A 13,074-nucleotide genomic window follows, 5' to 3' on the forward strand; every position below is an offset into this window, starting at 1 on the left:
TCTCTGGTATATTCAAGCTCTATTTTTTTATTAAAGTCTATTGAAAACCAGGCTCTATTGTTTTATTCAAATATCGTGTTAGGAAGTGAACAATACACAAGCAAACCATTGTACCAGGATGTGTCACAAGCTTTTTACACAAATTCACAGTGATAAACAGATAAAAAGACATTGCTTTTCATCTATACCAGATACTTAGGAAGAATACAAAGTGCAGCTTTTTAATATTATACAGTCTCACACAGAGGTGTTTCACCAAAAGTCTGGCACATAAACAACTTCTTTTTGAAAACAGAAGTTTCCAAAGCGTGACAAGCACTAAAATTGCTTCATCCAGATCACTGGGACAGAGTTGTTGGCACAGGCTCCTTTCAATGTCCATTCCCACCTTCAGAGAGGATCCGGGAGGGCTCTGTGTACTTTGCTGTCATCAGGTAGAAGAGGGCAGGGGCAGGTACCAAGGCAAGCAAAGGCAGGTCCTGCTCAAGCTTATCCAGTTTGGAAATGGAGATGATTCCATAGGCATGGAGTAACCAGTGGCTGAAGAGGACAACGAGCCTTTTCTTCCTCACGAGCAGATCCTTGAAAAACTTGCAAAATAAACACAATATCCTGTTAGCATTCAGCCTGTTAGCCAGTACCTGACATTTAAGAGATGTGACAGGTAGAGCACAAAAAACATGTGAAGCCTCCTGGGTTTGAGCCCTTCCAGCACACACCCAGCTTCTCAGTGAACCATCAGAGGGAATTCTGAGAATTCCTCCAGCCAAGAGGGGAAGGGATACAGGAAGAGGCTTAAAAGTAAAATACACCACTGAGAAAATGCAAGAGACAAAGTGGTCTCTGCTCATTCAAGTATTCTTTACTCTTTTAACACAGGAAACACGTTTACCCACCTCCACTTCAGAAGCAGACATGTACACAGCCAGTGTAACCAAAGAGAGCACCAGGATGATGTATGGGAAGGCATAATCTAAAGACAAACAAGCAACACATTAGCAGGCAAAAAATGGCACAGTTTATCCTTCAGCAGAGAGTTCTTGCACAGGTGTGAAGCAAACTGAGCTGCTCTAGCTGCCTCTTAGCATGGCACCACACAAGCACAGCAGTGAGGGTCAGCCAAGCACAACCTGCACAGCTGCTCCCTCTGGGGCTCTCTGCTGCTTCTCAGTGGAGTTACTCAACACTTACACCACAAATTGAAAAATGATAATGAGAAAAGTAGTCAGCCTGAGTGGGGATTTTGTGGCACCTCTCCAAATGTGACAAGAATGGCTATTTTTGGTTTAGCTTCCAGCAATCTCCCCAAATTTACACTGAAACCCATCTCTGAAATCAGACAAACTCTGCCTTAGCAAAAAGTGGAACTAGCTCACTCTGAAGTACTTTCCTCTCCCACCCCCTCTCCCCCTTTTTTTGGGAAAGGGACAGTCTCTAGCAGCACTGGCTGAGGCAAAGTAGTGTTGCTCACACCTGGTGAGGACAGAGCTCCTAATGAGCAACGTTTTCAGGTGAAACTCTTCAAAATAACCCTAAACAATATCCTTATTCCTAAAGCAGGAAGTGTCCCTTCCTTCTGTCCCTTAAGTCCTTTTTTAGTGTGCAATTATAGGTGTGTTCAAGAGAGTTTTTAGGAGGGAACTCACAGAGGAGGCCTCCTCCCACGGCCTGCAGCACGGTGAGGATGGGGAAGAAGTAGAGTGCTGCATAAATGCTTTTAAATCTGTCAGACCTCCCCAAACCACAGGCAATCTTCTTAACCAGGAGAGGCCTCAGCAGCATCATCAACACGAGGCAGAAGGCATAATAGATAAACACAATGGTGTACCTGCAGAAAAAGAAAAATTCCTCAAAATGTGCAGTTTTCTCATAGAGATTCGGGTCACAACCAAGGAATTTGGGGATAGTCAGTGAAGTCTAAAGATTTTATGGGTAAAAGGTTTAAACACAGAATGATGGGTTCACTTTTCCTTGGGGGAAACAGTCAAGATGTTTCATTTCCAAGGAAAGGAAAACAAAAAGAAAATAAGTTTTAAGCTACATACTGACAGGCTGAGAGGACACAGTCTCAAGCTGCACATGGGGAGGTTCAGGTTGGACATGAGAAGGAATTTCTTCACAGAAAGGGTGACCAGACACTGGAATGAGCTGTCCAGGGAGGTGATGGAGTCATCACCCCTAGAGATATTTAAGGAAAGACTGGAATTGGCTCTAAGTGCCATGGTGGTGCTGGGCTATAGGCTGGACTCAACCATTCCAGAGATCTTTTCCAACTAAATTGATTGTGTGATAGCCTGAGCTATGCCACTTCCTTTGATTACTCAGAAAGTCATGATGTGTTGCTAAATTTACATAAAACAGCTCAATGCTGTTGATTCAGGGGATTGATTGTCATTGATCCCAGCTCTACACCTGAACATTTCTGGCAGCTTGGAGGAGAGGCAGGGGGGCACACACACAGGGGCACTGACAAGGGGCACACACTGACAGGGGCACACACTGACGGGGGGGCACACACTGACAGAGGGGCACACACTGACAGAGGGGCACACACTGACAGGGGGCACACACAGGGGCACACAGTGACAGGGGCACACTCACAGCGGGTACACGGCCTCGTGGGTGCAGTGCACAGTGGTGATGTAGTCGGGGCTGGGGTTGTAGAGCATGGTGTACCAGTCCGAGAGCTTCTTGACGGGGCAGGAGCGGATGTGCAGGGAGCCCACGGGCTGGCTGAGCAGCAGCGTCACCACGGCCGCCACGCTGCACTCCAGCAGCGCCGTCAGGTGCTGCAGCACCGCGCTGGAGCTGCGGGACAACAGCCACGAGTCACTGCCGTGCTGCCAGCTCCTGCACACCCCAGCAGCCCTGCAGCCCCACAGAGCCTTCTGCAGGGTCAGAGCCCGCTCAGTGTGGCAGCCCTCTGACAGCCTCAGGTGAGTCAGAGTGTAGAAGAAAAGAGCGGTGAGGGGAACGCACCGCACGGCTCAGAAAACGTGACATTGCTGCTTGTGATACAAGCAGAGCTGCCAAAGCTGCAGGTCCTCGTTGAAGGTGGTAAATATTCATAGATTAAACATTCCCAGCCCACTATCCCCACAGAATGATTTGGGTTATTAGGGACTTTAAAGACTATCCAGTTCCAAGCCCTGCCATGGGGCTGAGGGTATCTGGTGATTATGCCCCACAGGGACAGCTCAGTACACTCCAGAGCCACCATTCCCTAAAAACTCCAGCCTAACACCTAATGGCCACATGCAGCTGTGGATCTAAACCTCCTTTTCACAGAACTTCTCTGACATAAAGGCCACAGCAGCTCTGCTATCAAGACCCAAACCCAGAATACATATTCCTAAAGACAAAACTCAAACCCATCCTCTCTCATTGCACTTGTGCAGCCCTGCTGATACTGACCCAAGGGAAATGATACAACCTGCTGCTTCTGCCTGCTGGGAGACCAAATCCAGCCCAGACTGCCAGATGGACTGTGCACTGCCACTTTAAAGAGCTGCAGACCATGCCCTGAGGGCAGTGACTGGAGAGGGTGCCCTGCAGGACACTTACATTTGTAAATAAACCCTCCTACAGCTGCTCTAAACTTCTGTGCAATCATATCAGCAAGGGTGGATGGGGCTCTGAGCAACCTGGTGTGCTGGAAGGTGTCCCTGTCCATGAGAGAATTGGAACTGGGTGATCCTTAAGGCTCCCACCCAACCCAGACCAGTTCAGGATTCCAAGAACTCAGTTCAGCATCTCAGACAGATCACTGGTGGATAAAAGATTTCCAATTTTAAACAACTCATCTAGAGAAAGGGTCCACAAACCTCTTCTTTCCCGAGTACCACTCAATGAAGAACCAGTGTAAGACCAGGGGCAGCATGGCCATGAAGCCGAGGTACAGCCAGTCATAGCGGTCTGGAGAGCCCAAACACTCCCGGCAGATTTTGTTGTCATCGGTTCTCTGGCCTCTGGGACACACCTGCAGGAGGCAGAGGGTGGACTCAGAACACCACCACCAACATCAAATCACTGCACTTAATGCAAAGCCAGCTTGGGGCAAGACACAGACCAATTTTTAAAGAGATGAAACAATAACCCCAGTAATTTCTCAGCTTACACTTGCTCTCTCTGGCTCGTCTTTTTTAATATAAACAGGGTGAAGCATGATTAAAAGCCTTCATGCAAGCCTCCATCTTCCTCTGCTGCTGTCACGCCGCTCCCTTCCATCCCAGCTCCCTCAGCAGGCTGCTCACAGCCACGTTCTCAGTCTCACCCCTGCCTTCCTGGGCCTGGCTCTCCCTCAGCGCTCCAGTAAAACTTCAGTGACGGATTTCAGCACAGCTCTCCACGCCAGCCCGTTCGCTCCCGGTTCGCCCCCGTTACCCGCGGGGGCCGGGCCTCGCACTCACCCCGCACTCCCCGTACGTCTCCAGGGAGCCGTTCACCGACAGCACGGTCCTGCCGCAGTACAGCCCGAGGCAGGCGGGCTGGATGTCCACAGCTGCGGGGAGAGCGCGGGCCGCGTTACCGGGACGGGCACCGAACGCCAGTCCCGGCCCGCTCCAGCCGCGGACAACCCCCTCCACCCCACCCGCGCCCCCACCGGCATTCCCAGCCCCGTCCCGGTGCCTCGGCCCGGCCCGGCCTACCGGCGCGGAACATCGCGGTAACCCAGCAACGGCGGCCCGGTACTTCCGCTGCGGCGCTTCCGCTTCCGCCGCGGCTCGGCTCCGCCCGGGAATGCGGGCGCGGGAACGCGACGGGGCGGGAACTCGGAGGCGTGGCCTAAGCAAGGGCGTGGTTACCGCAGTGGGCGTGGCTGTGGGCGGAATAGAAAATGAGTGGGCGTGGTGTGGGCGGGGACCTGGGCGGGGAAGCCCGAGCGGGGCGTGGCCTCCCGCTGGTGGGCGTGGTCCCCGGGGTGCGGGCTGTGTGGCGATGGCGGCGCGGGGCGGCGGTGACAGCGGCGACAGCGACGGCGGCGGGGCGGGACGGGCGCTGCCGCCGCACTCGCCCTCGTGCGCGGTGCTGCAGACGGTGGAGATGCACACGGGCGGCGAGCCGCTGCGCATCGTCCCGCGGCTGGAGGCGGCGGAGCAGGCGGCGGCGGCGGGGCTGTCGCTGCTGTCGCTGCGGCGGGAGGTGGCGGCCCGGCACGACCGCGTGCGGCGGGCGCTGCTGCACGAGCCGCGGGGCCACGCCGGCATGTACGGCGCCGTGGTGGTGCGCGGCGGGGCGGCGGCGGGCGGCGCGCACCTGGCGGCGCTGTTCCTGCACTGCGCCGGCTACAGCGCCATGTGCGGCCACGCCGTCATGGCCCTCGGCCGCTTCGCCCTCGACTACGGGCTGGTGCCGGCGCCCTCCCGGCCCGAGACCGCCGTCCGCCTGCGCTGCCCCTGCGGGCCCGTCACCGCCTTCGTGCCCTGGGACGGCCAGCGCAGCGGCAACCCCGTGCGCTTCCACAGCGTGCCCGCCTTCGCTGCCGCCACCGGTGGGCACCGCTGGGGTTGGTGGTGCTGGTGGAGGGGCTGGTGGTGTGGCTGAGGGTGTGTGGTGATGATGTCCCTAGTCCCACTGTTCTTCAGAGGTCAGGGATGATGTAAGGTGCCATAGGAGTACTCCAGTTATCATCCCTCGCATGTTCCTTCACTCGTGGCTCAGCAGTGCTGCCTCCTCACCTGCCTCCCTTTCTCTGCTCAGACTTGGCCATTGATGTCCCTGGCCATGGGAAGGTGGTGGTTGACATCGGCTATGGTGGCACCTTCTACGCCTTCCTCAGCGCCGAGCAGCTGGGCCTCGACGTGTGCTCTTCAAAGACCAGGGACCTTGTCAGTGCAGCGAGTGCAGTGACAGAAGCGGTGAAGAAGCAGGTATGGACGAGCACTGTGGAATCCCAGCATGTTCCCTCTGGGGTGACTGTACAGACATGCTCAGGATGGTGGGAGAGTCCCATCCTTCTGGCCCCATGTTGAATTTCAGAGTCCTTACAAGAGTCCTTACAAGTCCTTACAGGAGCTTTTCCTGCTTCTCTCTGTCTCTGCTACTTGTGAAACAAGAGGTGGAAGTGTAGCCATGTGGCCGTGTCCCCTCCTCTGGTCTCTGACAGAAGCTGCAGTGCACACATTGCTGCTGTTGTGTGTATTTGTGACCCTCTCTGTGCTGTTCCCAGTTCAAGCTCCATCACCCTGAGAGCGAAGACCTGGCTTTCCTCTACGGCACCATACTGACAGATGGGAAAGATGCCTTTAGTGAGGAGCCCACCACCAACATCTGTGTGTTTGCAGATGAACAGGTACAGAAACAGGCTCTTCTCTGGCACAAGAGGCACCACAATTGTCCCTTTGTCCCTTAGATCCACTGCAAAGAAGAGAGACTGTTCTGGTTCTTAGTTTGGGCAGTGATTGCTTGTGCTGCTGTCATGTCTCTGCAGAGCTGAGTGTTGATGCACACATTCTGGTTTTGCTCCTAATAGCAGAAATACTTCTGCACACCTTAGATGGTGGCATTTTAAAAAGGTTCATACCCAAAACCTGTTGATTGGAATTTGTCAGGAGTTCAGGAGCTGAGACAGGATCCCAGCATAGTACATGTCCCTAAAGTCCTCATCCAGGGAACATCTGCTGGGGATGAACAACAGGAGAGAAATGGGGTGTTAAAATTCTGTTCTTGTCTGCAGTGCATAAGGTATCGCATAAATGACAGGGGAGGCTTTGGCTGGACTTGCCAGCAGTGAGCAGTGTGGAGCACAGGGACAGGTCACCTCTGAAGCTGGCCAACACTGTGTGTTTTTGGAGATTTTAAAAACCAGGCTGGCCTGGCGTCCCCTCAGTGTAAGGAGAACCAATCTTGCCTTGAGGTGTGAGGATGGAGCAGGTGACCTCAGCCCCCCTCAGTCCTTTTGAGATGATGCTGGGAAGACTTCAATGCTCCTAAATAGTGTTTATTAGATCATCCATCCCTAACTGTGCCAAAGCCAACCACAGTCCAAAGTACCCCAAACCTGCTTCTTTTTTCCTTCTCAGTTGTGATGTATCTGGATTCTCTACAAAACCCTGGACTGGGGGGGTTTCCCCTGAGTGCAGTGTAAAGGTGGCAGAGAGAACTGAGGGGAGCAATCTCATTTTGTATTAGACCCCAAAATGTAGAGCTGGTCCATCTCTTCTGCTGTAGGTTGACCGGAGTCCGACGGGCTCGGGGGTGACAGCTCGCATTGCCCTGCAGTACCATAAGGGACTCATCCAGCTGGAGCAGAGCAGAACCTTCCGGAGCAGCACCACGGGCTCCTTGTTCACTGGGAAGGCAGTGAAGGCAAGTGGCTTGTGCTGGACTTGCCCCCTGTGTCAAGGGCTGCTGGAAATGTGCTCAGTGGCGGAGCAGAAAAGCCTTTCTGTGCCCAGAGAAGGGTGTAGGGAAGGAGGGAGGTGCCCGTGGGTCTTGCTCTCCCACAAACCTGGCACTAAAAGGATTTTAGGACCTTGTTGTGTTGTGTGGCTGCTTTGGGATGAACCAGGGCAGGGGTGTCTGCATAAATGTCAGGTATCACTGGAATTCTGTGGGGCTGGGAGAACCCTCTGTTGCCTCTATCCTCATCCTGATCTCTCTGCAGGAGGCCAAGTTTGGGAACTACAACGCTGTCATTGTGGAAGTCTCAGGAGAAGCCTTTTACACTGGCACAGCCACCTTCACTGTGGAAGAGGAGGACCCACTGAAACACGGCTTCTTCTTCAAGTGACACAAGCCACGGGTGGTGGCAGAGCCTCACTGATGGTGCTGTGCTTCTCCTGCCCATGAATTTCTGTTTTGCCTCTCCACACATTGCAACAGGAGCAGCCTTGGGTGGTGTGACAGCATTTGTCACATTTCAGGATAACAGGCTTGTTGCCCTGTTGTGATTAGCATATTAGGTGCACTGTGATTAGCATACACAAGCTGCTCTGAGAAGATGTGGTTATTTTTCTTCCCTTTTTTTTTTCTTCCCCATAATTCACAGAAAATGGAGCTGATCTTGGAGAGCTGCCTTCAAATTTATGTGCCTTCTCTATGTCTGCAATTTATTAATTTCAAAATTAGATTTCTATTAAATGCCAGCTGAAAACTCTGCCATTTTCCTCGTTTTCACTCCCAGAGCTCATTTGCAGGATTCTGCTGAGAATGTCATGACTGTGGGTTTGAATTGCTAGCTCTTGTGTCCTGCTCAGCCAGCTGTGCTGCTCTGTCTCATGCCCCAGCTTCCCTGCTCAGCCTGTCCAGACAACCCCTTCCTCACTCATTTCACCCCACCGGGGCTCTCCTGCATCCTGGGGCTGGATGCAGGTATTAGATCAGAATTTCCTGTGCTCCTGCTGAGCATCCACGCTGTGCTGCTTCCCTAAGCCTTCCTCTCTTGCTTATCTTGGACCACTGGCTGCAAATACCCTGTGGTTAACTTTCAACAGGAGCAGCTGTGTTTGAAAATCTGAGCCATTATGACCTTTGACTGCTAATTATTTACTGATTTTGTCCCAGTCCGGGGGCAGCTTGTGCAGCAGAGTGCAGTCAGTGCTTGCTTTGCCAGGGTCCCTCCAGGGAAAAACCAAGCATTTGCAGTGGCAGGAGCAGACCTTCAGACCTCTGGAGGCCTGTCACTTCCACTGTGTCTCTGGATAAAATGGTGCTTCTTAAATGAAGACACTCATGGGAGGAACTGGCCCTTGTTAAAATGAGACATGAAAATGAGAATGATCATCTCATGGAAGCTCATGCAGCAGAAGGATGCATACTGGTGAACTTAGATAAGGTTGGCACAGAAAAGCCTGGGAGGAATTTCATCTGTCAGCTTGAAAATAACTTTGTAGCAGGAGGAAACAAAAGTCCCCTGATTTATGCAACTGCTGAGCTGCCAATGAGGTTTTTTAGGATGGTGTCTGGGGCTCCTGCTCCCAGCTTTCCTGTAACTCCCTTGTAAATCCCATACAGCCTCTGGTCCAGAAGAACAAGAAGTGACACACAAATCCTCCGTGCTTGCAGGAGCACACTCTACCATGTGTTTTCATCTTCTGGGCATCTCCTGATCAGCCCCCAGCCTGGCTCCTTGGAAAGAGCTGGGACAGTGAGTCGAGTCACAAAGCCCAGCACAGGATGTTTGGAGGTTCTTCAGGCATTAATTGGGATGCATCCTTCATTACCTATTCTGTACCCCCATCCTTAAGGAAATTTTCAGGTAGGGACAGGCAGCTGTAGCATGGATGAGAGTGGGGGGGGAAAGGGTCCTGCTGCCCATGTGGGGGGTGTCCCTGGCCTGATCCCTCAGTCTTACACCTGATGATCCCTCAAGCCCCATCCTGGTGATGGCGTGATGGTCCTGGCTTCCAGCTGAGAGTCTGGGGGTAGCCACTCCTCCGTGCTGGTGTGCGGGGAGAGGATCTGACCGGGGCTGCCAGGGGAGCACATCTGTGGGCACCCACGGGAGGATGATGCCGCTGTGGAGTGCGGTCCCCCGGCCCCGCTGCTGCTCTGTGGGGGCTCCGCTCCGCCGCCGCCGGGTCCAGCTGGGCCGGGCCGGGCCGGGCCGGTTCCCCGGGCAACGGCGGCCGAGCGACGTCAGCGGCCGGGGGGGCCGGCAGCGGCGGGGCCGGCAGCGGCGGGGCCGGCAGCGGCGGGGCCGGGCCATGAGGCTGCGCATGGAGCCGGCGGCGGCCGTGCCGGGAAACCTCTCCCGCGGCGGCGGCGGCGGCAACGAGAGCGGCGGGGCCGGGAGCGGCGGAGCGGCAGCGGGGTGGTCGGCGGCGGCGCTGGCCTCGCAAGCGGCCGCGCTGCTGCTCATCTTCGCCCTCTCGGCGCTGGGCAACGGGGCGGTGGTGCTGGTGATCGCCCGGCACCGGCAGCTCCGCACGGTCACCAACGCCTTCGTGCTGTCGCTGTCGCTGTCGGAGCTGCTGGGCGCCCTGCTCTGCCTGCCGCTGGCCTTCCTCAGCCTGCTCAGCCGCCCGCCCGGCGCTTGGCTCTTCGGGCAGCGCCTGTGCCTGGCCAGCGCCGCCCTCCACGCCGGGCTGGGCATCGCCGCCACGCTCACCATGGCCCTGCTCTCCTTCGACCGCTACTGTGCCATCGTGCGCCAGCCCCGGCACAAGATGGGCCGGCGGCGCGCCGCGCAGCTGCTGGCCGCGGTCTGGCTGGCCGCCCTGGCGCTGGCCGGGCCCTGGTACGGGCTGGCGGGCGAGGGCCGTCGCGAAGCCCGCCCCGGCGCCTACCGCTGCGTCTACGTGCTGCCCTGGGGCTCCTCGCGGCTCGGGCCGCCCTACGGCGCTGCCCTCATCGTGCTCTGCTACCTGCTGCCCTTCGCCGTCATGTGCTTCTGCCACTTCAACATCTGCCGGGCGGTGCGGCTGGCCGAGAGCCGCGTGCGGCCGCTCACCACCTACGGGCACCTGCTGCGCGCCTACGGCGAGATGCGCACGGCCACCACCGTGCTCATCATGATCGTCTCCATCATCTGCTGCTGGGGGCCCTACTGCATCCTGGGGCTGGCCGCCGCCGCCGGCCGCCTGCCCTTCTCGCCCACCATGGACGCCGTGGCCAGCGGGATGGCCTGGGCCAACGGCGCCATCAACCCGCTCATCTACGCCGCCCGCAACCCCAACATCTCGGTGCTGCTGCGGCGCAGCCGGGAGGGCGGCTACAGGACTAGGAACAACATGGTCGCCTACCTGTCGGTGCCGGGCCGCCGGCCGGAGCCGCGGAGCCGGGCCGAGCGGGTCCGGGAGCGCTACATCAATCGGCAGAGCGGCCCCCCGGGCAGCGCCGTGTCCTCGTCCAGCCCGGCCAGCGGGGGAGAGGTGGCCATGTGGGCCTGCAAGACTCCCGCGGTGCTCTTCTGCCGCGATGGGCAGCCGGACACTGTCTCGGAGGCCGCCCTGAAGGCCAAGGCGGGCGCCATCGACACCAGCCTCTGAAGGGATGTGGGCCGGGATGGAGGCACCTGGCCCCGGCGGTGCCTTCCTGAAGGAAGTCCTGCTGCTTGGAGCCCTTTGCAGCCGGATATCCAGGGAACTGTGATGGGACTGTGTGTCTTCTCCACTGTGTGAGCGCTGCTTTGGTGACCCCATCTGCGGGCAGCAAGAGCTCCGCAGGGAAGGGAAATCGCCCTCCCTTTTCAGCAGGCAGCAGTGACAGCCACCGAGCCCAGCCGAGGCAAGAGCTCGGCTGCGAGAACGGGACAGTGTTTTTGCTCCAGACCTGCAGAAAGTGCCACTGTGAAGCTCCGAGGCTGACACACCAAAGCAGCCCAAAGTGACTGTGTGAACTGTTTGTTAAGTGCCAAAAAAGCAACTGAGAGCTGAGCACTGGCAGCTGGAAGCCGCTCTGAATATACCACACTGTGAAAAACCGCATCATGGCAGGAAAATGTTGCTTTTATCCGTTAAATGTGGCAGTGCCAACAGTCATAAAGTCACAGACTGTAGGACATGCTGAAAAAGTGATCTATTTTTATGTATTTTTTTTAAAATTTAAACTGAAGCATAACAAGAAAAGTAATTATGAAAGATGTATGATACTGGGAGGGAAGGAAAGGAAGGTAATACCTCAGGTGTCAGAATTTCAGCAGCCTTTTCTCTTTTTTTGCAGGTACGGTCAATTTAAAATACTATGAATATGAGAGACAGGAGTTCCTCAGACTGACTGAAAAGGGTGTGGGCGTAAACTGTGGTGTGCACAAGATGTATGTTTTCTTTTTGAGCTCATCCGAAGTGTCTCTCATCTCCAAGGGTTTTACCATAATTAGAGGAGCTGTGTGAGAGCAATGTCTGAAAGGAGAGGCAAAACAATACCATGTGTTCTCTGTGTGCTCTGCAGCTTGTGAAAATGTGTATATGCACAGAACAGATATTGTTGTATTGATGGCAGCAATCCATTGGAATACAATATTTAAAAGCCAGTTGTTTGCTGTTGAAAAAAAAAAAAGGAAAATAACACCATGGAAATGCGATTGCACAGCATAAATTTGAACTAATTTATCAGTGTAATCTTTTTGTTAAAGAGCCCAAAGCCTTAAATTAGTATTTTGAATCTGAAAACTAAGATTTGGCCTTCGTTTGTCTTTGCCAGAGTTTAGTGTGGGACAGTATTTTGTCTTGTACAGGCTTTAAAAATACAGTGTTTCGGTTCTACCGGATTTTTCATCTGCTTGTGACACAAGTGAACGCTCTATCATTATTTTGTAAGTGAAGAAATAAACTGTCTTTTATGCAGGAAATGAAAGTGTCTCAGCCTGGCATCATTCTCAGGCCAGCCTTGGGAAGGGAACTCCTGTAAAAAATTGCCAGATGAATGAAAGCAGAGAGACCTAACTGTTTGTGAAATTTTAATGCAGCGGTTTCCATGCTGTAAGCACTACTGTAACTTTCTTCTCTGATGCTCCTGAAGCCCATGAGGGAAAGATCTGACCCTTGACTGCTCAGCACTGCTGATTTGCCCTGCAGCTACTGGATTTTGCAGGTTGAGCAGTGTTTTCTTGCTGTGTTTCAGAAAGAAGCTGTGCAGAAAGCCCACAGCTCTTCACAGGAGCTGTTTGACAGGGGTGGCTTGTTGGAAGAGCAGGAGAGGAATTCCTGGCACAGCAATGCCTGGCTAAGTGTGAATGGAAAGGGGTGGTTGTGAATGATGAGATTGGACTGAACTCTTACCTGGGTAGCTGCAGGTGGTAACAAGGACATTGGGGGGGATAATTGATCATGCAGAGCATATGGCTGAAAGTCCCTGGAAAGGGTGGTGCTGTCTCGGGATTTCTGCTTTCAGGATGACCCAAGAGTCCCTTTTTCCCAGCCTGCTGGCCAAAGGAAGAGTTGGGATTTTTCAGCTAGTGTTTACAATACAAGGTTGTTTATTATCTATTGTCCAAAATATTTTCTCTCAGACCAGCAGAGGTCTGGTCTGCAGGTCTGTCAAGGGCACACTACACTGCCCTGAGGCGGTGCTATCTCTTTATACTAAAAACTATGTGTACTTTATTTACAGTTGTTTTCCAATACCTATCATCTATGTTAGACTGTCTACTTCTACTTTAGGCCAATCTAAATGTGCCACCATCACCAAGAA

General features: G+C 54.3%; 3 protein-coding genes across 3 annotated transcripts; 2 read left to right on the top strand and 1 right to left on the bottom strand.

The window, feature by feature from the left end:
- Positions 1-7: 7 nt before the first annotated feature.
- Positions 8-4,788, bottom strand: JKAMP (JNK1/MAPK8 associated membrane protein). The gene is made up of 7 exons (XM_064422980.1): positions 4,650-4,788; positions 4,410-4,501; positions 3,825-3,979; positions 2,602-2,808; positions 1,647-1,828; positions 897-973; positions 8-590 (listed from the first exon to the last, which is right to left on the bottom strand). Exons 1-7 carry the CDS (start codon positions 4,660-4,662, stop codon positions 372-374), a joined length of 945 nt encoding a protein of 314 aa, XP_064279050.1. The 5' UTR covers positions 4,663-4,788; the 3' UTR covers positions 8-371.
- Positions 4,789-4,910: 122 nt separating this feature from the next.
- Positions 4,911-8,098, top strand: L3HYPDH (trans-L-3-hydroxyproline dehydratase). The gene is made up of 5 exons (XM_064422982.1): positions 4,911-5,491; positions 5,701-5,870; positions 6,170-6,292; positions 7,171-7,308; positions 7,607-8,098. Exons 1-5 carry the CDS (start codon positions 4,939-4,941, stop codon positions 7,730-7,732), a joined length of 1,110 nt encoding a protein of 369 aa, XP_064279052.1. The 5' UTR covers positions 4,911-4,938; the 3' UTR covers positions 7,733-8,098.
- A 1,284-nt stretch (positions 8,099-9,382) lies between these two features.
- On the top strand, positions 9,383-11,076 carry GPR135 (G protein-coupled receptor 135). Its single transcript, XM_064422981.1, has one exon. The coding sequence runs from the start codon at positions 9,450-9,452 to the stop codon at positions 10,929-10,931; it is 1,482 nt and encodes a 493-aa protein (XP_064279051.1). The 5' UTR covers positions 9,383-9,449; the 3' UTR covers positions 10,932-11,076.
- The last annotated feature ends 1,998 nt before the right edge of the window (positions 11,077-13,074 follow it).

Source organism: Passer domesticus, chromosome 6 (assembly GCF_036417665.1).
Source record: "Passer domesticus isolate bPasDom1 chromosome 6, bPasDom1.hap1, whole genome shotgun sequence".
Classification (NCBI taxonomy): Eukaryota; Metazoa; Chordata; class Aves; order Passeriformes; family Passeridae; genus Passer; species Passer domesticus.